Source organism: Lagenorhynchus albirostris, chromosome 10, assembly GCF_949774975.1.
Source record: "Lagenorhynchus albirostris chromosome 10, mLagAlb1.1, whole genome shotgun sequence".
NCBI lineage: Eukaryota > Metazoa > Chordata > Mammalia > Artiodactyla > Delphinidae > Lagenorhynchus > Lagenorhynchus albirostris.
In genome coordinates, this window is record NC_083104.1 from 70317259 (window position 1) to 70339354 (window position 22096).

The 22096-nt window shown below is 53.7% G+C and overlaps 2 protein-coding genes across 2 annotated transcripts; one reads left to right on the forward strand and one right to left on the reverse strand.

Moving 5' to 3' along the window:
* Positions 1 to 504: 504 nt before the first annotated feature.
* Positions 505 to 7122, reverse strand: UNC5CL (unc-5 family C-terminal like). The gene is made up of 8 exons (XM_060164170.1): positions 6738 to 7122; positions 5914 to 6214; positions 4918 to 5180; positions 4108 to 4209; positions 3780 to 3847; positions 2812 to 2912; positions 2547 to 2660; positions 505 to 727 (listed from the first exon to the last, which is right to left on the reverse strand). The coding sequence occupies exons 1-8, from the start codon at positions 7120 to 7122 to the stop codon at positions 505 to 507; spliced, it is 1557 nt and encodes a 518-aa protein (XP_060020153.1).
* A 5725-nt stretch (positions 7123 to 12847) lies between these two features.
* On the forward strand, positions 12848 to 15845 carry TSPO2 (translocator protein 2). The gene is made up of 4 exons (XM_060164171.1): positions 12848 to 13294; positions 14688 to 14880; positions 15230 to 15371; positions 15610 to 15845. The coding sequence occupies exons 2-4, from the start codon at positions 14708 to 14710 to the stop codon at positions 15808 to 15810; spliced, it is 516 nt and encodes a 171-aa protein (XP_060020154.1). The 5' UTR covers positions 12848 to 13294; positions 14688 to 14707; the 3' UTR covers positions 15811 to 15845.
* Positions 15846 to 22096: the final 6251 nt, after the last annotated feature.

A 22096-nucleotide genomic window follows, 5' to 3' on the forward strand; every position in this document is an offset into this window, starting at 1 on the left:
AACCACAGGGCACGTGCTGCTGGTTTAGCGTTTGTCCTCAGCTCCTACGAGGGCATCTTGGTTCCCACAAGAGAACTGTGGTTTCCACAAGGCTCCAAACCCGACCTCATATATTCCAGGAGTCCCCATGATACCCAGTCCAGTGCCAGGTATCACTAAGTGCTTAATGAATACTCGTGGACTAACCAGTCCCCAGGGAGTGCCAACAGGGCAGCCTAACAGTCCATTGGTCTATTAAATAGCTTCCCGGAGGCTGGCCACGCTGGGGCCATCTCCTGGGCTCCTGCGCCCCCTGCCGGCCAGGAAGGGATCTGCACGCAGGACGACGCGGGCCGAAAGGGTGGTCCTGACCCGAGGAGGCGTCTGGACTCGCGGTGGCCCCAGGCACCGTCCAAGGGTCCTGATGAGGTCGGTGGGCACAGCCAGGAACTGCAGCTGTTTTCTTCCTAGGTGTAGGGGTACATCCCGGTAGACAGAGCTCCACCCTGCCCCATAGCGGGGCTCTCAGAGCTTCTCATCCAGCTCCAGGCCCTGGTTCTCCTGGGCGACCCAGCAGACCCGGGGTGGGCTGCCGCTCTGCGTCCCCTTCAGGTAGTTCTGGATGACGGAGGCGCAGTCCAGCCGCTCCATGGTGGTCATGAGGTAGTGCAGCTCCTGTAGGCTGCCGTTCTGCTCCTCAAACAGCTCCAGGATGGCTGCCGCGGGGCTGCGCTGGCAGGACAGGAACCTGGCCGGGAGCGTGCGGGGAGGAGGTGAGGGGGAGGAGGGGCTCTGCAGGGAGATCCACCCCCTCCCCCAGCTCTGGTCCTCATCCTGCTCTTAAGTGCCTTCCAGGACACTCTGGGATGGTGGGAGGGCCCAGGACTTGAAATCGGAGATAGCCCTGGCTCAAAGCCTACTCCCCTCTAGGCCTCAGTTTGCTCTTCTTACACGAGGGCTTGGGTGAGAGAGAGGACCTCTAAGCTCGCTTCCAGCTCTGATGTTCTGTGTTTGCCTTCTCAACCCCCCACCCCCCGCCCAAACACACTCTCCCCTTCCCCCCATCCCAGGCCCCATCCTGCCCACCACTAAGGAAACAGTTGCTCCCAGGCAGGACCCTCCCCTGCTCAAAAACCTTCCAGAGTCTCTTTCACCTACTAACCAAGCCCCCTCCCCTGACTTTCTGGCTTACCCACCACTTGGCCTTGCCCTGTTTTTTCTGACCTCTTCTCTCTGCTCCCATCGTGAGCTTCCTTCTCACCTTAAACACGCCAGACCCACCACCTCCTCTGCTCCTCCCCCAAAACAGGAAGGTGGATCCCCTACTTCCCCAGCACCTGTTTCTGAAGCCCTCCTTCCCACCTCCCAGGTGGAGGAGACCATTCTGCATCCCTCAGTTCAGATTTCTGGTCATAGCTCCCACAAGTCTTTATTATTCTTTTTTATTTAATTGAGATATATAGTTGACCCTTGAACAACACCACTTTGAACTATGTGGGTCCACTTATATGTAGAGTTTTTCAACAGTAAATACTACACTGCTACATGGTCCCTGGTTGGTTGAATCTGTGGAGGCACAACCGTGGATATGGAGGGCCGACTATAAGTTATACTACGATTTTCGACTGCATGGAGGGTCACACCTCTAACTCCCACATTGTTCAGGGGTCAACTGTAATTGACATAGTCTTCATTATTCTTGCTTCAGCCATTTCGTGTCTCTGTTTTCAACTTGCTATGCAATATGGGATACATATAGTAAGGTCAAAGGAGCACTTGCCTTGATTTTTTTTAAGCTCTCTGTATCCCTTACTAGAGGGTGACCTCCTTGGTTCTGGGACCATGTCTCATTCATCCTGTGTCCCAATGCTTAGCATAGTTTTTCCAGGACTTAGAAGGTGATTTTAAAGTCTACCCTATTTTCCAGATCCAGCTCTAGTCCCATCTCCTGGGCGAAGTCTTCCCTGACCACCCGTCATCCTCCGGGCGCTGAGGCTTAGCTCAGAATTGGTTTACTGATCTCTCTTGAGACCATGGCTGCGCTGTCCCCACTAGTGCCAGGCACTCAGCTACATGCTTTATACACATTATCCTATAGTCCGCCGTTCTGCCCCTCAGGGCACAGCATGTCAAGCACTCAGTATGTACCAATGACTTACATGTCAACCGATCCATTTTTGAATATTTATTGAACCAATATTTATGTATTGAACACCAGCCATGAGCCAGGCATCATTCTAGGTACCAAGAACAGTGATAAAATAGAAAGATGTCCAAAGCCTTCCTGTGGAGTCCCTTTCACTTCCCCTGCTCCTCTCCCCTGGCCTCTTCCTCTCTCACCTGCCGTTTCCTCTCCTCTTTGTAGCCATGAGAACGAGGACTGCTCGGCCCAAACCAATGAGATCATTGTCAATGAAATCAACCCTGTTCTGAGAAATAGGGTGGGGAGTAGCCGCTCCCTGACTTTGAAGTCACTCTTGTGAATGGTCCAGTCTCCAAGGGGTCCTGAGAACACCCTTCCCAGTCCACCCTCCCCCACCCACCTGTGCACACCTCATCCCTCTTACCGGATTTTCATACCACAGAGCCCCAGGTGGGAGGCCAGTCGTCGCCAGTCATTGCCAGTGATGCTGTTTGGCTCCAACAACATCTGCAGCCGCTCGAAGAGCTCTGGGGGCAGCCTGAGGCAGGGGGAAAGGGTGGCCTTGGAGGCGAGGATCAAGAGACCCAGCCTGGTTCCACAGACACCTCAATGCCATGCTTGCCCTGCAAGCCCAGGGGCAGGAATCCCAAACATGCCCCGGGCAGCAGCTCAAGCAACCACCACCTCACCTGTTGCATGGGGGTGGCTGGGTCACAGCTGGTGGCGCTGTCCAGGATTCTTCCTCCGATGCCTGGAATCTGAGGATTTCCATGTACTTGGTCTCCAAGCCCTGAGCCAACAGAGGGGCAGGGAACACACTTAGGGATCATGGGACACCCCTCTGAACAAGAAGCTGGGGCACCCATCTCCATGCCTCGTGTCTCTCCTTCAGCCTGTCACCGGAGACACTTAACCAGGAGACACAGTCCCACCCCAATCAACACCCTCTACCCTCTGCTTCCCCAACCTCACAGCCTTCAGCCTTAAGTTTGCTCAGAGCTCTTTGGGACCTGGGACATGAAGACCAAACAAGGTACATCCTAAGACACCAGGAGAAGTCCTGGGTGGGGTCAAGGGCAGGGGAGGTCATCTAATAATAAAGACACTGAACTTGGGCATACGTGCCCCCTTCCTCCATTCCTCCTCTCCTTGGTTCCTCCTCCCCAAGTGATACCCCTAAGGGTATCTGCCTACTCTCCAGTAAGATGCCACATGGTTCCCCAAAGACTCTCCAATCCTGATTTCTTCATGTCTTCCCTCGGGAGAGTGGGAGCTCTGACTCCCATCCCACCTACTCAAGGCCCCCTTCCTGGGTCACTCTCCACCTGAAGATACACAGCACCATCTCTCAGATGTAGACAATCTGTCCAGAAAGAAACCACTTCTCTTTGATGCCCAAGTTCCTCCAGGTTGGAAAAAAGGGTTCATGTAGGGTTTGGTTCTTTTACCCGCCTGCTAGATTCATCCAGGGATAGACAGGAGAGTCAAAGATGGAGGGTAACTTGGAGGCCAGGCAGTCCCTGCCCCTGGAAGAATGCCCTCCTCACCTGCTTGGTTATGTGATTAGAGCCATACTTCCTAGGCCCCAGACCCTCACCCACTTTGCCCAGGACTCCCCCAGGGCCTGCCCTTCCTCTGCCCCTCAGCTCCAACTCACATCCTGGAAGGTGTGCATGGTGACAATGATCTCATTGGTCAGTGCTGAGCAGTCCTTGTTCTCATTGGCTACAAAGAGGAGACGTAGCAGGTGAGAGAGGAAAAGGCCCAGGAGAAGACAGCAGGAGAGCAAAAGGGACTCCAATGTAAGGCTTTGGAAATCTGAAGCAGCTGCGTAGCCCCCCATCTTTCTCTCTGCAGAGATCTGCTGCGGCCCCTAACCTTTAGAGAGGGTCTGCAGGCATGGCCGAATGAGGAGCTGTAGGGCTCCAGGGTGACCAGGAGGGGAGAGGAGAGGGCAGGAGGTAGACACGGGGCTCCTGGGCTACCTGCTTTTCTCCGGAAGCAGAAGGAGCGGAAGGGGCACTTTCCGTGCCAGATGTGCAGATGGGGAACCAGCTGGCAACTGCTGTCGTCCACGTTCTCCCAACCTGGGGAGGGGGCAGAGAGACAGAGGGCCTCAAGAGGGGAGACTTCCACAAGGGCTTAAGGAGGTCACCCTGTGGCAGGCACTGTGCAGGGCGCTGAGGGGAGGGATGGGGAGGGAGCAAAGGCAGGAGGGTGACTCAAGTGGATGGGAGGCCCCAGAGCCTGGGTGGGGACCCTGGGAGCGGTCCTACTTCTACCGGCACACAGACTCCTCCCCCCACCTCTCCACCCTCCCCTTCACCCCCCTCCCTCCCATCCACTAGCCCAGATGCAGCCACGCATGCGCCCCTGTCCGACACCCCACAAACACCCTTAGCCACCCTGTCAATTCCCGCAGCCGACCCACAAACGAACGAGGGAAGAGAAGACTGGGCCTCCCCCTCCGACACCAGCCCCATCCAGGTGGGACAAGAGAAGCCCCTCGCTCTCTCCCTGCCCCTGCTGGTGCAACGTCTCTCCTCTCACCACCCACCTGACTCGGCTGGCCTCCCACGGAAGGACCGGGGCTCCGTGGGCAGCAGAGGGAGGAAGTGGGAAAGCCGGGGTCTCCAAGAGGCAGCAGCAAGAGCCAGAGGGCCCCCTTGAAGCCGCTGCCTGCCCAGGAATCTCAAAAAGAAACTCAACGCCCCAGGTTTCCACCACAGGGGAGGCGCAGACCCTTCCCTCCAACGGGCTCCCCGACGCGCCATGCCTGGCCCTGTCCCCCTCACCCTCGGAGATGTATTTGAGTTTCAGGCACTGGTCCCCTCGGGCCCCGGTGAAGTCGAAGAGCTGGCAGGGCCCACGCAGGCGCCCGCCGTGCGGCTGCTCATTGGTCACAGCCCACCGCAGGGCACAGGGCGTGTTGTTGAGGAAGTAGACGCGCAGCTGCAGGTGAGACTGCCCGGCGGCCAGCGGCGAGCAGAACACGGCCAGCTGCAGCCATTTCCGGGCTTCCCGGTGCACAGCTGCCTCCAGCACACAGGTGTAGAGGCTGCGGGGAGAGACGGTGGCAGGGACCGCGCACAGTGGGGCAAGGGAGGCTGGGAGACCAGCCCACCTTCCCCCGGGCTCCCACCGCACCAGGGGCCTCTGTGTGGGCTCCCAGGCGAGGAGGACATTCCAGGGCATGTAGGGAAGAACTGGGGTGGAGGGGTGAGCTAGGGGGAAGGAACGTGAGTCATGGCACAGCGACTGTCACTGGGTCCGGAGAAGAGCCAGCGTGGGAAAGAAGGACGCTGGGCTCGGGGCCACCCTGCATCGCCCCGCTCTGGTCAGTGGGTGGCAAGGAGACTGGGAGGCAGAGGGACCTAAGACCCTAGAGAGACATAGCTAAGGACAGGCGTGCCATGGGCTAGAGTCTCAGAGAACTGGAGGGGCAAAGTGCCCTAGACAGCTTGGGGACAGTCCTGAACTGGGGCACAGGGAAGAGACAGACAATTTTAGAGACAGAGGTGGAGATGGGACAGGCCCCATCTAGACACAGGACCAGGGTTGGGCCAGACCTAGACAGGCAGAGGGACCACGGTGGGACACACGGTCCTGGATGGGGTTGGAGCAAGATAAGCTGCCACAGGCACCAGGACAGAGGGACTGGGGAAGGACAGGGGGACACAGGGTTTGCAGGCCTTCTTGGACAGATAAAGGGGCAGTCCCCTACTGAGAGGTGAGGGTCAGGCAGACAGAGAAAGGGGGCAGGAAGTACAGGCTGACGGGCTGGTGCCTACCTGAAGTGGGAGAGGTGGATGCGACATTCATCCCGGGAGATGTGGTCTCCCGGCCGCCCCAGCGGCTTCCAGGCCTTGGCATCCAGCAGGGTCGTGTTGCTGCTGTAGGTACGGGCCTGACTGGGCTGCTGGGCACAGTGCTTGAAGGTGAGGGTGCAGGGCTTCAGGAAGGAGGCCCCATGGGGGCCACACGCCACCACGGGGCTCACCAGCCCCTGGGCTCGGGACAGCGACGGGGCGTCTGACAGATCCCACACCAGGATCAGTGCCACCCGCTCCTGGCGGCCCACAGACACAGCACCTGGGGAGGAGGAGAGCTGAGATGGGCCCAGCAGGCAGGCACAGCCCTGCGGCAGAGGAGGCCAGGCCAGAGTGGGAGGGGAGGTGGGACAGAAGCCCAGGAGCGGGCGTGCAGCAGGGCACGTGGAGAGGCAGTGCGGAAGGAGAACAAGGTGACTGTGACTGACTTGGGACGTGACCCTGAGCAAGTCGCCCCCTCCTCCAAGGGCTGCTGCCAGCTCACTCAGGGCCTTGTGTGAATTTGCAAAAGGTGCTCTTCCTCCAGACATTTTACTTCCCTTTATGGGAGAATCGTCATAACACACTGTTCACTAAAACAAGGCCCTTTACCTCCACCTGCCACAAAACTGTCATAAAAAATATGTAATGTATCCATCTTTGGAGTCAAAAACGTCATACTAAACATAGAAGCAATTTTCAAAATTATGAAGATGTCTCTGAATGGTGCTCCCTTGGAGTTGGTGCCCTTGTCCAATGGGCAATGTGAACAACTGTATGCTAAGAAGGAAGCCGGGTGCCGTTACCTGGCGGGATGAGCAGGGAAATGCCCGTATCCTGGAGTATCAGGCAGCCACCGCGGTGGTCCACCTCTCGAGCCGAAAACACCAACAGCTTGTGCATCAGCTGTCGGATGACAGTCTGGCCTTGGGTGGGCGTGTGCAGTTCCTGGTAGAAGGCGGCCATCTCCTGCAATGAGGCTGGGGGCGCCTCCCCGGAGGACTCACTCTCAGGTAGGGGAGTGGGATGGGACACTGGCTCCTCTTGGCTTTCCAGCTTCCAGCAGGCGCCCAGCAGCCGGCGGGGACAGCGCCATTGAAGGCACTGGGCCAGAAGGACAGCACTTGCCACTGGAACCCCCACCAGCAGTAGGAACTGGGCGAGTTGGAAGGAACCCTCATAGGAGCACATCCGCCTGGTCACTTGATGCTTCCAGTTCCCCTGCACCCCTGTGCCAGCCGAGGCCAAGGGCCTGGGGGAAAAGGAGGTCAGTGTCAGGTAAGCCTTTTCAAGGTCGTGGAGGCTAAGACTTGACTTCTAAGCGGCTGCAATGAGGGATCAAATTGTCTTCATCCCAGTGCACCCATGCACCTCGGTCAGATCAATTTCTTTAACAGAAATTAAAGAAATTAATTTCTTTATTAATTTCTCTCCCTCTCTCTCTTCCTTAAGAAACTGCCAGGCTCCCCATGACCTAGTACATCAAATTTCTCTCTCATGAGACAGAAAGAGCTTGGGTTTGGAGTTAGAGAATGTGAGTCACCATGGTCACTGCCTGAGTGAGCTTGTCCTATTGTTTAATGTGCTTCAGTTTCCTCATCTGTCAAAACAGCTCCCTTGATCTACATGGGCTGACATAGGAAAATCTTAAAGTAGAAAAACAAGTCACAAAGAGCTAGAGATCCTCTGATCTCATTAATGTAAACAACAAGACTATATACAACTGTAGCTACCTATTTATGGGTGTATAGATGTCAATGATAGAGAAAGGTCTGGAGCAGTGCTCTGTAATAAAAATATAACGTGAGCCACAGTTGTGACTTTCTTTTTAAACTTTCTAGGGGCCACATTAAAAAAGTAAAAAGAAGAGCTTCCCTGGTGGCGCAGTGGTTGAGAGTCCGCCTGCCAATGCAGGGGACATGGGTTCGTGCCCCGGTCCGGGAAGATCCCAAATGCCGCGGAGCGGCTGGGCCCGTGAGCCATGGCCGCTAAGCCTGAGCGTCCGGGGCCTGTGCTCCGCAACGGGAGAGGCCACAACAGTGAGAGGCCCACGTACCGCAAAAAAAAAAAAAAAAAGTAAACAGAAACAGGAGAAATTCATTTTGGTAATATATTTTATGTTACCCAATATATTCAAAATATTATCATGTCAACAGGTAATCAATATAAAATTACTGGGATATTTCACATTCTGTTTTCTTACTAAGTCTTCGAAATCCATGTGTATTTTACACTCACAGCACATTGCAATTGGGATTCTCTTTACTTCAAGGACTCAGTAGCCACGTGTACTAGTGATTCCCGCCTTGGACGTGCAGGTCTGGGAGGACACACCCCAAACTATTGCCATTGGTCATTACTGAAAGATGAAAAATTAGGGGACTGGCAGGTGTGAAAGAGGACATTCTATTTTCTTAAACTCTTTTTCCTGTACTCTTTGAATCCCCCCACCAAGCGTGTCTGTATATTAACTTTGTAATTCTTTTTAAAAACGAATAAAAGTGAAAAAAAAAAAAAACCCCAGCCTCTCAGAGTGATGGTGAAGATGGCATGAGATCATGTGGAAATCATTCTGTAGATGATAAAACCCTGTCCAAATATGTTTGTTTATTTATGCCCCTCCTTTTGCCAGAAAAGTTGGAGCGTAGTTCACAGGGATATGTGAAATACAAGAGTAACAAAAGTTAAAAGTGGAAGCAAAAAGAGAAAGAAAACCAAAGCTGGGGGCCTCCAGTGAGGCTCACCCGGTTCCCAGCATCAGACTGGGGCCTTCCAGCAACTTTCCCGTGAAGATGTCAGCTCTTCCCCAGGCCCTCTGGGATCCACTGCCTCCGCCTCCTACTTTCCCTCTTCCTCCCTTAATTTCCAACCTCCCCACCCTCCAGCAAGACCAGGCTCCTCACAGCTCATTAATTCTAGCCTCTGGCCTTTGGTCCTGCTGTTCTCTGTTTCATGCTCTCCTCACCTGCCTCATCTACCTGCCTGGACCCCTCCTGCTCAGGAGTAACTGCCACCCACCTTCCCGGCCCCCATTCACCAGCCCTTGACAGTCTCGCCCTCTGAAATCTCTCACTGCTGCCTCCCACCATACTAAGTAACTCTTTTTTTTTTTTTTTTTTTTTTTTTTTTGCGGTACGCAGGCCTCTCACTGCTGTGGCCTCTCCCGTTGCGGAGCACAGGCTCCGGACGCTCAGGCTCAGCGGCCATGGCTCACGGGCCCAGCCGCTCCACGGCATGTGGGATCTTCCTGGACCAGGGCATGAACCCGTGTCCCCTGCATCGGCAGGCAGACTCTCAACCACTGCACCACCAGGGAAGCCCCTAAGTAACTCTTGACCATATGCTGTCACGTGTGGCTTTCCCACTCAAATGAACAATTTCTGAGCACCAGCTGTGGACCAGGAACTGTGGGAAGTTCAGTCCTGCCAACAATGATGTCTTATTCGGCTCTCACGGAGCTTCTGAGGGCATGGGGTTCATTTACTCCGAGGCTGAGTTCTATGAGACACCATATCCTCCTTCAAAGTCCCCAGGGTCCCCATGGTTGATTCACTAGGATCTGCACTAGTGAATCATCCCTTCACTTATGCCACCCACCAGGAGCTGAGGCTTTGCCCCACACCCCTTGGTCCTTCCTTGCCCAACTTCTTCCTTCCTTCTCAGGACCCATGAAACCTAAGCCCCCTTCCCATCTCCCCCGCCAATCCCCAACAGGGGTCACAGCTCCTCTGTATCGTCAGGATGGAGCACTGAGGCGGGATCTATTTCCCCCATGTCCTCATTGAAAATGTAGACGAGAAGGGAAGGCGTGGCATTGCTCCCTTGGCCTTAGCATGCAACCCTGCAGACCGTGCCCCTGGCTGGGGACACAAGTGAAGTAAGTGAGCCGGTGACGCCTGAATCTGATGGGGATGGGGGTCGGAGCCGCAGACTTCCCTTTACGTCCCATCCAATCCTTTCGGTCCTTCCATAGTAACGACAATTGGAATTATAACTGTAGTAATAATAGCTAACGTTCACGGAGATTTGCTGAGCCAGTGCGTTAAAGCGCTCTGTGTGGCCTAGCTCATTTGATCCTCACAGCAGCTTTATGAGCTAGCTTTTATTTTTATCTCCATTTCCCAGATAAGGAAACCAAGTTTTCTCCCCCAGGGAGGACAGAGGGTAGATTATTAAGCTACAACTGAAAGCAGAAGGGAAGAATGAACAAAGATGACAAGAGCTTCCAGAAACACTCCCTTTCTCTCCCTGCCCCTTCTTTTTCCCCAGGGTCTCTTCATTTCCACTTCTAGAGGAAATGAAGTTGGAAGAGAAAGAAACAAAAATAAATACAAGGAAAAATAAACATAAGGAACTAAAGGCACATCCTTGGTGCTACAACAAGTGATGCTTCCCCCCACCCCCTGCCCACCAAGGCACCAGCCGCAGGGGACGGGCTACCTATTGGGAAAGAAAGGAGGGGCTTGCCCTATTTCTACAGCAACGACCTTTCCAGGGCTTCCAAAGACCAGAGTCCAAATCCCCTCCACCCCATTGGGTGGCCAGAAGAGTTCCCTTGCCCAACCTTCCAATCTGGAGGGCCTCTCACAGGGGCCCATTCATTACCTAGCCAGAAGCAGGTTAACTCCTCCCCCAGCTCAGCCCCCTTTCTCCCAGGCTGACAGCTCTCCAGGCTGCGTTGGCCCTCACTCCATTCTCCCCTTTGCCCCAGGAAGGGGAAGGGTCCCAAATCTATTAGCACAGCAACTAGGTAAATGCCGACGGAAGCCTCCCAACCCCATGGCTGACCCTTTATTACCCAGGCCTCTGGTTTGTCTTGCCCCAGACCCTTGATCATGCTGGGTAGCACTTCCCCAAGATGAGGGTCTTTTAGGATGCTGCCATCACTTGTCCCTAGGGAGTTGCCTCCTCCAGCACAAGGATCCAGGCTCCTGCTGCAAAGCTCTGCTCATTTCCTTTAAGGAAACTCTCAACCCTTCTCCCACGTCACTGGTTCTTATTGTGTCTACTCCTTGAAAGATCTCCAGTTACTGAAGTACATAAAAGGTACCAGGATGCACGCGTCCAAACCTATGTCATGGGCAGCATTCATGAGCATAGTTTATATTTCCATAGTGCCTCCCCTTGGTCCTCACACCCACTGGGCAGTGGCCCTCTCCCAAGCCCCTTTCACCTCTCCTCCTCCAGCACAGGGTCGCCACACTCCGCCAGGCCCAGCTCAGCTGGGCCTGGCTCCTCTCCTGAGACCCAGGTGGCCCCATCGCAACACTCACCCCACCCCCAGCTGCCCCAGAGGGTGTTCACATTACCGTGTAGGTGCTCCCAGAGGCTGCCGGCTTGTCCAGGAACAGTAGTTCCTTCTCTGAGAAACAGAGAGGTCAGCCAGACCCCGACGCCAAGCCAGCAGGCAAGTGGAGGTGGGCGGGGAGTCCAGGCAGGAGTGACCTGGCACTTCCGTTTCCCGGCAAAGTCCTGCCTCTCAGCTGCCCTAAGGAGGGGTGGGGAGTCTGTCCCTGTCTATTGGCAAAGTCCAGCCAAGGTGAGGGAGGATCGCAGGAGTCCGTGGACTAGGTCTAGGACTAGGTCTAGGACTAGTAGTCTAGGTCTGGAAGGGAGGGGACAGAGGGAGACACCCTGGGTACAGGTGAGACCTCTCTAGAGTGCCCTCTGCTGGTCAGTGGCTGTCCCCCACCAGAGAATATTAAAACGGAACAAGGTAAGAGGAACCCTAACCAGGGCTCCTCAAACTATACCGTGCACGAACCGCCTGAGCGACCTTGTTAGAATGCAGGTTCTGATCCCATTGGTCTGGGGCGGGGCCTAAGGTTCTACATCTTAGAAGCCCCCAGGTAATGCCATTGCGGCCTGTCCAGGGGGCTTAGACAATACCTAGTTCTACACCCTTCCTGCACAGATATGACGGTGGAGGTACCGAGTTAATGGCCCACAGCTGCTGGCGGCATTGGGGCACAGCCATATCTGCTCCCTACCCGGTGCCCTTTCCACTGCCCACAGAGATGCTGCCACTTGGGGGAGAGTTGAACTTCAGGCCGTTTGCCAGCCTGGTCCTTCCTTTGACACTGCCCCTGGAATGAAAGCTCCCTGTGCAGAGGGATGTTTTTTCAGCCATTTGCTCTGTATCCTTAGCTCTCAGTACAGCCCGATCCAAAGTAGGTGTTCAATAAAGACTCGAATGAATGAATGGGCCAGCTGAGAGAAAAGGGGAGGCATTTTGAATCCAGACTGCCAACACTGAAACCAGTGACCCACCTGCTGGCTGTGTAATCATAGGCTAGTTTCTCAACCCCTCTGAGCCTCACTCCCCTTGTCTATCAAATGCACATAATAATATTTACTTTGCGAGGGATAATGATGGTCATTATTGAGCTAATAAATACAAAGTGCTCACCGCGAAATGGTTACTCAGTAAGTGGTAACTTGTCCCTGTGGTCTGGCCTCCTGCAGTGGAGGTCACTCCCCCAGGCCCGAAGTGATCGTCTACCATGGAAAATAAGTAACTGCTGCTTTCGTCTTAGTTAATGATTCTCTAGCCTCTTGTCCCGGAATGCACCCCCTTCCCCTGGGCTGCCTTCCCCGGGAGGAGGGGATAAACACCTCCCAGGGGTGCCCAGGTCCCCAACGTGGAAAGATGGGGCAAAGGAATGGTGGAGAGCAGCCAGCCTGGGGAGAGGACCTCATGTCTAAAGGACAAGCAAGGAAGAGGTGCTCAGAACTTTGACAGGAATGAAGAGCGGACGTGTTGGACTTTGCTGGACAAAGCTCTGTCTGAGTCACACAGGAGGTTGGCTGCCTTTTCCCCTGAGTCATGAGGTTCTAGGGGTTTGTGAAACAACTGTCAAGCTCAGCTCCAAACCAACTAGCAGGCAATAACCAGGGGCTGTGTCCATGTCTCATGAGATCATTTCTGAAGCTGGTGCTTGCCTCACTGGGGACAGCCCCAGTTACAGCCCCAGTTCCGGGGAAATCTGAGGGTCCCCACCACCGCCACGGACACAAAGCTGGTTCATGGGATGCAGTGACTACAGGCATGAGTAGCCTGGCAGCCTGGGGCTCAGCCGTCGCAAGAGGTCCGGGTCTCACAGCACCAACACCTCAACAGTTCCACCAAGGGGACTTCTCCAGAGGCCGGGTCTAGCAGACCAGGGCCTGCCCTGCTGAGACGAACGCTTCCGGGCCATGCAGGCAGCAGCCTGGACTCCCCAGCCAGTGTCACCACCCTTGTCAATGGAGAAGGGCAGGCCAGCTAGGAGCCCCGCTCCACCCTCCTCCCATCCCCAAGCCTCCTCTGCCCTCCACACATCTTACATCCCCGGCACTCTGTCTGCGAGGTATGCTGCCTGAGGTAAGGAGAACACAGGCCTGGGAATAAATAAAGGGGCGCCAGGAGTGGGGAGGACAGGAAAAAGGGAAGGGGGTCGGGGGGACCTCCAACACTGGATAGAAAAGTAGAAAACACAGACATAGAGACACAGGAAGGCAGAAGGTGAAGAAATGGACGGTGAAAAGCAGAGAAAGAGAAAGACGCAGAGGCAGACAGGGTGGTTCTCCCTGTCTCCAGAACCTCCAGGACATGTTCATGGACCCTTGACAGGAAAGGATGGAGTAGGCAGTCACTCCGGACACTGAGAATAACCACATTTTTTTTCCTTCTAATCCTGTCAATCATGGGGTGGAGGCTGAAATATCACGGGCGAATGAGAAGCATGGTATTGGGTGGGGGCCTTGGTTGGAGGAGGGTCTGTGCATCATCCCACATGCAAAGGACATGCAAAGCTACATGCAAATGAGTATGGCAGTGTTTTAATCAAAGACCAAGCGGTGGTTTCCTTGAGAAGTCAGGCCACAAAAAAATCTGGGTGGTTGTGTTTGTGGCCCCGACCCTCTGGAAGCAGAGGGATGGAGGGGGAACCTCCCCCAGCTCCTGAAGGGAAGATGAGAACTTTGGAGAAAGGAATCTACAGTGTCACTCGGCTGAGTTTGCATTTGGGCGGGAGCTCGGGCAGGGTGGGCCCCTGGGGTTTGCTGGTCTGGTATAGCGAGATAAGCCCGGGGCAGTTGGGCAGGCCAGTTCTGGACTAGAAAAGACCCCCAAGGATCTCTGGCTCCTGCCTTCCAAATGTGGTTCTTCCAGGTTGGTTATGTCAGCTTGGTTGAGTTCAGTCTGAGACAGTGTCCCCATCGAGGGACTGCTATGTACCTGGCCAAGTGCCACCCACTGAGAGAGGCAGAAAAGACGGGCCTACCTGGACCTGAGATCAGGAGCCAGACACACGCTGGGGGAGAGGAGTCCTTCACTGAGAAGCAGTTATCAATACTAGACAGTACACTCTCAGTGCCAAATAAGCAGTGTGGAGAAAGGAAGTCCATGGAGGGTGGAAAAGGGGGAAGGCAGTGTGGGCTCAGAGGAGGAGGGTGTTTGCTCACCCAGTGGGGCTTCTATGAAACATAAAGAGAAAGACACACAGGCAGACAGGGTGGTTCTCCCTGTCTCCAGCGCCTCCAGGACATGTTCATGGACACTTGACAGGAAAGGATGGTGTAGGCAGTCACTCCGGACACTGAGAATAACCACATTTTTTTTCCCTTCTAATCCTGTCAATCATAGGGAGGAGGCCCAGGACAGACCTATGAGGGGCCCAGGCCAGGGAAGAGTGGCAGGTAGGAGGAGACAGACGGGCAGACACGGGGAAAGGACTAGGAGAAGGTCACCGTCAGTGTGTTCTCTCCCTCCCCAGGCTGTACCTCCTCAAGGAGAATGTGGCCTCAAGGGGCCGCCTTTGTGGCCCTGCCCCTCCTGGGGCCCACCCTGGTCTGGCTGCTCACCCATCATTGGATGTCTGGTTGGTGTGACAGCCTGAGAAAGCTGCCCTGGTGCCCATCCCACAGAGTCTTGTTGCTGGTGTGGACAGCCATCTACTCTATCACGGGGTGAGTGTCTGTTTCTCATGCCCTGGGGTGGGAACAAGTCTCCTATCCCTGAACTGCTGCCGTACACTGACCTCTAAAGGGATGGTACCTCATCTTGCCTCTTCTGGGGTGTCCTCTCTGTGCCTGCCTCGGGTTCCAACCCCTCCCTCTTCCTCTACCCTCTCCCAGTATCCCCATCCCTTCCCCCACCTCCCCACCCCCGGCCCTCAAATGATGCCTAGACCCACTTACCCCGATTTCAGCCCATAAGGATTCCCTCTTGGTAACCAAAAGGCCCTAAGCCAGAGGGCTTTCTCCTTTTACCACAGAACACCCTCCTCTGAGCGTTTCTGCCACCATCTCTTCACAGATATGCCTCCTACCTTGTGTGGAAGGACCTGGGAGGGGGCTTTGGGCGACCCCTGGCCCTGCCCCTCGGCCTCTATGCTGTGCAGCTCGCCATCAGCTGGACTGTCCTGATTCTCTTGTTCACAGCCCACACCCCCGGTCTGGTAAGGCGCCAGTGCTCAGCAGTGGAATAGGGTAGGGGAAGATGAGGCCACCAGGCCCCAGAAGCTGATAGCACAGCAGGTCAATCAGGTGTGGGCAGGTGACGGTTGGGCAGACTTCTCTGAGCTTCCGTGGCATGCACAGAGCGCTGGGAACTTGGCTCGCTAGGTCCAGGGTGCTGCAGAAAGGTCGAGGGCCGGTTCCCAGGGCAGCCTGCCTGACCGCCCTGCCCCTGCCCAGGCCCTGCTGCACCTGCTGCTGCTCTTCGGGCTGGTGGTGAGCACGGCACTGATCTGGCACCCCATCAACAAGCTGGCTTCCCTGCTCCTGCTGCCCTACCTGGCCTGGCTCACCGTGGTTTCTTCCATCACCTATCGCCTGTGGAGGGACAGCCTTTGTCCAGAACACCAGCCCCAGCCCACATGGGAGAAGAGTGACTGAGGCAGGGGAGAGGAGAGAGGGCCAGGGTGGGGATAGAGGAGACCTCAGGCAGGGCTGTGGAGCTAGGGTGGGGACGGGGGAGGGGGGAGGGGGGAGGGCTTGATGAGTTCCTGAAGGTGACTCGCTCCAATGTGGCCACTGTCCTGGGTCCCCTGGTGCCGCTTTCCGTTAGGATTCAGAGACATGGGAAAGGAGGGGAACTGATTTCACACTTAATATAAAATAATAAATTCTGTATTAATAAGAATTAATTTAGTAGTGTCAATAAATAAAATCCTAACTATCTTTGAGGGTATGATGTGAAATGTATACTTGAGTGTATGAGGTCCAGGGCTGCAGGGTGGGAATAGACGTGTCTGTACATCTGTGTGCATGTGCACATGTGAATGAAGGTGTGAGCGCATGTGTGGGAAGAGTGGGCACACCACTTCTGCTCACATGCCCTCACATACCTGACCCCAAAATTTAGGACTCGGATTTTTTTTAACAGATATTTTTTTTGGTCACACTGCAAGGCTTGTGGGATCTTAGTTCCCCAACCAGGGATCGAACCCTAGGCCCCTGGCACAGAAAGTGGCAAGTCCTAACCACTAGACCGCCAGGGAATTCCCAGGACTTAAATTTTTAATTACCTGAAAAGTAAAGTGTTTTTGAAAAGTTACAGAAAATCAAAACCAAAAAGTAGATAAAGTAAAAAGGATACCAATTATACTTGTCAAGCTATATATTATATTGATTACATATTTTGTATTATGTATCATATATAAATATAAATTATGTATCACATATAAAATATTATATCATCTACAGTATATAAATTTTATTTAATTAATTTATTTTAATTACTATATTATATTAATTTCACTAATAACAGTATCATAGTATATATTATGGTTCTATGATATATTATACATTATATTTGTCATATTAAGACCTTCTGTCATTATCTCTGAGAAGATTATAGATCTTTTTTATTTTTGTTTTCATATACTCATACTATTAGTTTTTTACATCAATTAATTATTATTGTAATAAGAAAAAATGTTGAAAAAGGAGAGCTGTAAGCCTCGGTGCTGGCTGGTGAATTCAGAAGGAGCTTCTTGTCCAGCCTTCTCTCTTACTTCTCTTTCTAAACTTTCTTATTGGCTTTTTTAATTTTCCTCGCTTCCCTCCTCTTGTTTTCCTCTCCTCTTGTCTGAAAGCCCTGATGGTGGCAAGAAGTGACTGCCCCGGGGCTGGCTCCCCAAATCTTAAACAAGGCCAGCTGGAAGACCCAGGTGCCTTGCGGAAGGAGCTTTTAAAAATACCAACCAGACTCTCTAGGGAGGGGCTTGGGCATCAGTGTTTTTAAAACTGCCAGGAACCCCTCATGTGCAACCCACTTGAGAAACACTGCTGAGGGTGTCCCAGAGCCATCTGGGAGCTTATTAAAAATGCGTATTCCTCGGACCTCACCCAAGACCTAGGAATCAAAACTTTGGGGGTGGGCTCCAGGCATCTTTAGATTTAACAAGCTCCCAGCACTTCAGTCAGCTGCTCGGTGAAATCTCAGAGCTCCAGGCATGGATGGTCTTTCAGGGCCTTTTTTGCTTTGACAACCTTTGGTTCTGTGAGCTGAGTTCTGGGTCTGGAACCAAGGACCACACAGCGGGAACAGACAGAGGACATCATCATTTGAGAAGGAGACTGGCTGTTCCTGGAGCTCACCAAGTGAGGACAAGCGAGAAGGAATCTGCAATCTCCCCGCCTCCACTAAGGGTGTGTTCTGCCCAACTGGGCACATCGGTCCCCGGCGTTCCTGGAGGGCACACACAGTGTCCCACCCACCTCTGTGTCCCCAGCTCCAGAGCAGCACAGAGAAGGTGTTCATACATCTATGTTGATTGGTTGATTGAATAAATGAACACATGATCCCATTAAAAGACAATGCTGACCAGCACCCCACCAACACCTACACCCCACTCTGGACCAATTGAAAAAGCCTCTCTCTTGGGGGAGGGAAAGGCATTAATAGTTGTTGAAATTTCTCAGGTGGTTCTAATGTGTGGACAGATTGAGAACAGCTGCCGTGGGGCGTTGCTTCTCAAAGTGCGGCCCAGTGATCTCCTGGGGCTCTTGTTGATGGCCTGGACTCCAGCCTGGCTCCAGACTCCCGGAATCAGATCAACTTGAGGAATGCGGGCCATAAGGTACGGTGGTTTGCAGTTCCAGCCTTGGAGACAGACCGACTTGGGCTCGGATATTGACCCTGTCAGTAACTGGTAACTGGGTACAACTTACTTCACTGTGCTTCATTTTCCTCATCTGTAAAATGGGGACCTCAGAGAATTTGGGGTAAGAGTAAACGTGTCTGGCACAGAGGAGGTGCTCAATAAATGTTAGCTGTCCTAGGAGGGGACCCCGGGAGGCCACCTGTTTAATGAGCACCCATGGTTCTGATTCACACTGCAATGGGGACCCACCCTGCTCTGAGACCCCGGAAGTACTTCCCAGACTTCCTAAGGGCCGGGAGAGTAAGTGACTTTCCCTGCAGGTCTGTGGGCCAGGCTGACCAGTGTTACACACACAAAATGATGGGCTCTTTTTCTTACACATTCACGTGGATTTTGACTTGCCCTCAATCAGATTTTTTAAAGCTTTCAGTTAAATTGATAACTCCATTGATCCAGGTAACTGTTTAAATCTATAAATGTAATCTATAAATCTATAAAATCTATATAAATGTATAAATGTAATCTATAAATACTGATCGAGGACAGGCTCGGGAGCCACACTGCATGGGTCCTTATCCTAGTTCCACTTAGACAAGTCTACACCCAGAAGTATTTGTCATTGTCATTACCATCACCATCTCATGTAGGCATTGCAGATACTTGCTACCACATTTTATTCATGTTGCCAACTAATTCTAGAAGTTAAACTGGCCCTCCGAGAGGATGCACCATGCCTGTCACGTGACTGTGACCTCCTCAGGGCAAGCTGATACCACAAGTCCAGGGGTCCAGATGCCTCTAGTTTTGGATATTGGCCCTAGAAGGAAGCTTGATTTGGGCAGTGTCCCAAGCCCTGGAATAGCATGACTGCCCGGCCCAGCTTCCTGGCTTTGTGCAAAAACAGCTGGAAAGGGCAGGATCTCCAACCCCAAACTCATAACCTCTGACCCCAAAGTCATCCTTAAAATCCCCCTCAGCACCAGCTCCTTGGTTCCTGAGTGGGAGCCTCTAATCCTCCAGCCTCCCTACCTGCCTGGCCTCTTGCCCTTCCTCTACCCCACCTCCCAGTTCTGAGCCCGGTCTGGAGCACACACTGCCCTCGGCCCCTCCTCTCTTGTTACCTAGAGTTGTGCCCAAATCGAATCGGAGCTGCCTTCTCTCTTTGCCAGATGTGTCCCGGGATTCCACCATCCAAATCATGTGTTTGTGCCTCTGTGTCCTTGGGCAGTGTTTTTCCATTTGCCTCTGAGTGGGCACCTGGTGTCTGAATATGATTCACTCGGTGGGTAGGGGAGAGGCAAGGCCTTCACCAGTGTCTGGAGAGGTGGGGAGCAGCTCCAGGGGAAAAAACAACCCCAGGAGGCAGTGTGATGTCTCATTCTACTGTATCCTAGTTCCCTCTCTTCTCCCCCGATCCCTTCATTCTTCTTCCTTTTGCCAATGTCTGCAGAATGGGGATACATAGGGGCAGGTGAGGTGGGGCAGAACGGTAGGTGTATGTCCAGTGGATAAACGTCGGTCGGCTGGGCTGGGAGGCGGGCAGAGTGCAGGAAGTGTTTTCTCTGTGCATCTCTGGTCCCTCCTACCTACGGGCAGGTAGAGGTGATGCCCTAGTGGAGGCGTAACTGTCAGGCCCGGGCCAGGGCTCCAAAGTCTTGCTTCCCTTGTGGTGGTCACCATCCATTCTATTTCCTGGGGTTTCCCTGCACTCCAAGCCCAGTTTCAGAGTCTTCCCAGAGATCCCTTTTCCCGTTGTTCCAGAAAACAAGCACAAGACCCTTTTGTTTTAAAGATTTATTGCTGATCCTCGTCAGTGACGAACTAGTTACCCATCCAAACAAAGCCTGACTTTGGGGGGATCCACTTCCATCCTCAAGCAGAGTCCACCGAGGCCCCTCCCCCCACCTAGATTTCAAGGACCCTTCATAACAGAGGTCCCCTCTTCTGGTGTGGGAGTTAAGAGAAGCCCTCTTTGTCACGCCAGGAGCCTCAGCGGTATCTGGTCAACCCCATTTGTCCCTCTAGTGTCTATACCTCTGAGGTCCCTCAGCCTGCCCAGAAATGATCTGCTCAGAGGAGCACCCGAAAAAGCCCCTCCCCCCCACCTTCACCTACCCCAACACATTTCTAAGGGCTGAAAGTCTCCTCTCAAACGTTGATTGTTAAGTTTATCGCTTTCTCCCAGTAGGTTCTTCAAACACCCTTTCACAGGGGGACACTATTAGTCACCTTAATGGGCATGATGCTTATCAGATCGCTCTCCTCAGAGACTCAAAGCACCAGCTGCGGGAGCCAGGCAGTGCCTGGAGTGGCCACTGGAATGGAAGACCGCGCGGTGACCAGGAATAAAGTCCCAGGTGTCACCATTTTCCCCAGGGCGGTGTGTCCTGCATGGCCAGCCAACCGTGATGTCCCGCACAGGAGGAGACTGGAAACTCCCGCCGGCCCTGTGACCCTAGAGCCTCCTCCCTTCCTGGCCTCAGACTCTGGAGGCCCTTGGCCCCCATCCCACACCCTGCCAAGGCTCTTGGACACCCCTGTGTTTATGTCAACAGAGCGGTTGCTAGCGGGGTCAGGCTCCTGCCCGCCAGGGCTGTGCCTGGTGCCCGTGGCCCGTTGTCTGTGTACCTCGTCTTGGCAGTGACCGAGGGGCGGGCACGCCAGGGCTGGGTCTCTGGGGCAACGCATTGTTGGGGTCCCAGCTGTCCCTGCACATAAAGCACCCACTCTGTCAACGGGCTCGCAAGGTATCTTCCTTCGCAGAGTGAGAATGTAAACCTTCCCCTGGTGAGGCCGCTATTTTCCTCCAGCCCACCAGCCCACCCCGGCTTCTCTACCCCCTTCCCCGTGACGGCAGCTCGGCAGCCCGCCGAGACCCAAGGAATAGCCGTGCCTGACCCTGTCTCCTCCTCTCAGCCACCTCCTAGAACCTTGGAATATTTTCTGAAATGACCGTGGGAAATGGGGCAGGGAGAGGCAGGCCGCAGCCTACCCTGGGCCTAACCCAGCTCCTCCCAGACACAGAGAGGGGCTGGGGCCTACGGAGGCAGATTGGGAGAATTCCCTTTTGGGTTTCCATCCCCACTCACCCGCTGTCTGGTGTCTCTATACCTATACCCCCTACACACACACACACACACAGCCCTCATATACTAATTGCTTCCAGAGCCCAATCTCCCTGCAAGAACTCCTTCTGCCCCTAGTCCCCTTCTTGCCCCTCCTCCCTCAGAGCCTGGCCTCAGGGGTCCTGGTAGCAGTAGGGACTCAATGGTAAGGGAGTTAAGACTCTGGGACCACAAAGCTCTGCTCTCACAAGCTATGTGACTTTGGGGGCAAGTCACTTAACCTCTCTGATCTCAATTTCTTCACCAATAAAATGAGGATAATAATAGTACCTACTCCAACATCCTTATGAGGAGTAAATGAGTTCATTTACGTGACCTGCTTAGAGCCACGTCAAGCCCCAGGGAGGGTTGGGCCCGGGTCAGCTCTCATGTTATTGAATTCCAGGCAGCATAACCCAGTGGGAAAAGCATGGAACTCGGAGGCTGACAGACTTGGGTTCAAATCCCAGCACTCCACTGACCCCACTGAAATAAATAGATACCTTATTTCCCAGTTTCCTCTTCTGCAAAAGGGGTGTATTGATAGAAACGTACCCAGCAGTGTTAACACGGGGCGGTGGGGGGAAATGCCTGCACTAAAAAGAGTATAGTGGCAGCTGAAGGAGCAGGAATCCGGCTCCTGGCACCTGATCCCACAGATTAGCTACTGCACTCTGGGGCCAGCAGGGGAGACTGGACTGACTTGGAAAGGAGAGCCACGGACCAGGCAGGAATTTGTGCCCCCAAGAGATGCCATAAATAGTCAGAGGGAGTCAGAGGGCCTCCAGGGAAGGAGGGTTGGAAAGGAGCAGTGGAAAAGGAAACTGTCAGTCATCAGTCCAGGGAGCGTCCAGGGCACTCTCCCAAATGTCAAAGGTAAAAGTGTATGGATGTGGTAGGAGTAAGTGGTCACATCTTCAGAGAGGACCAGCTTGGGGACCATCTCCCAACATCACTCAGAGTCAGAAA

Bases quoted from the DNA above. Each gene is read 5' to 3' on its own strand.
- UNC5CL (XM_060164170.1), bottom strand. From the start codon at position 7,122: ATGTGCTCCTATGAGGGTTCCTTCCAACTCGCCCAGTTCCTACTGCTG. The intron at 6,215-6,737 runs GTAACGGCACCC...CCTCCTCCCCAG, and splicing joins TTCCCTGCTCATCCCGCCAG to GTGCTGTGTCTGTGGGCCGC. The intron at 3,848-4,107 runs GTAGCCCAGGAG...TCCTCTTTGTAG, and splicing joins CTGCTTCCGGAGAAAAGCAG to CCAATGAGAACAAGGACTGC.
- TSPO2 (XM_060164171.1), top strand. From the start codon at position 14,708: ATGTGGCCTCAAGGGGCCGCCTTTGTGGCCCTGCCCCTCCTGGGGCCC. The intron at 14,881-15,229 runs GTGAGTGTCTGT...ATCTCTTCACAG, and splicing joins GCCATCTACTCTATCACGGG to ATATGCCTCCTACCTTGTGT. The intron at 15,372-15,609 runs GTAAGGCGCCAG...GCCCCTGCCCAG, and splicing joins CAGCCCACACCCCCGGTCTG to GCCCTGCTGCACCTGCTGCT.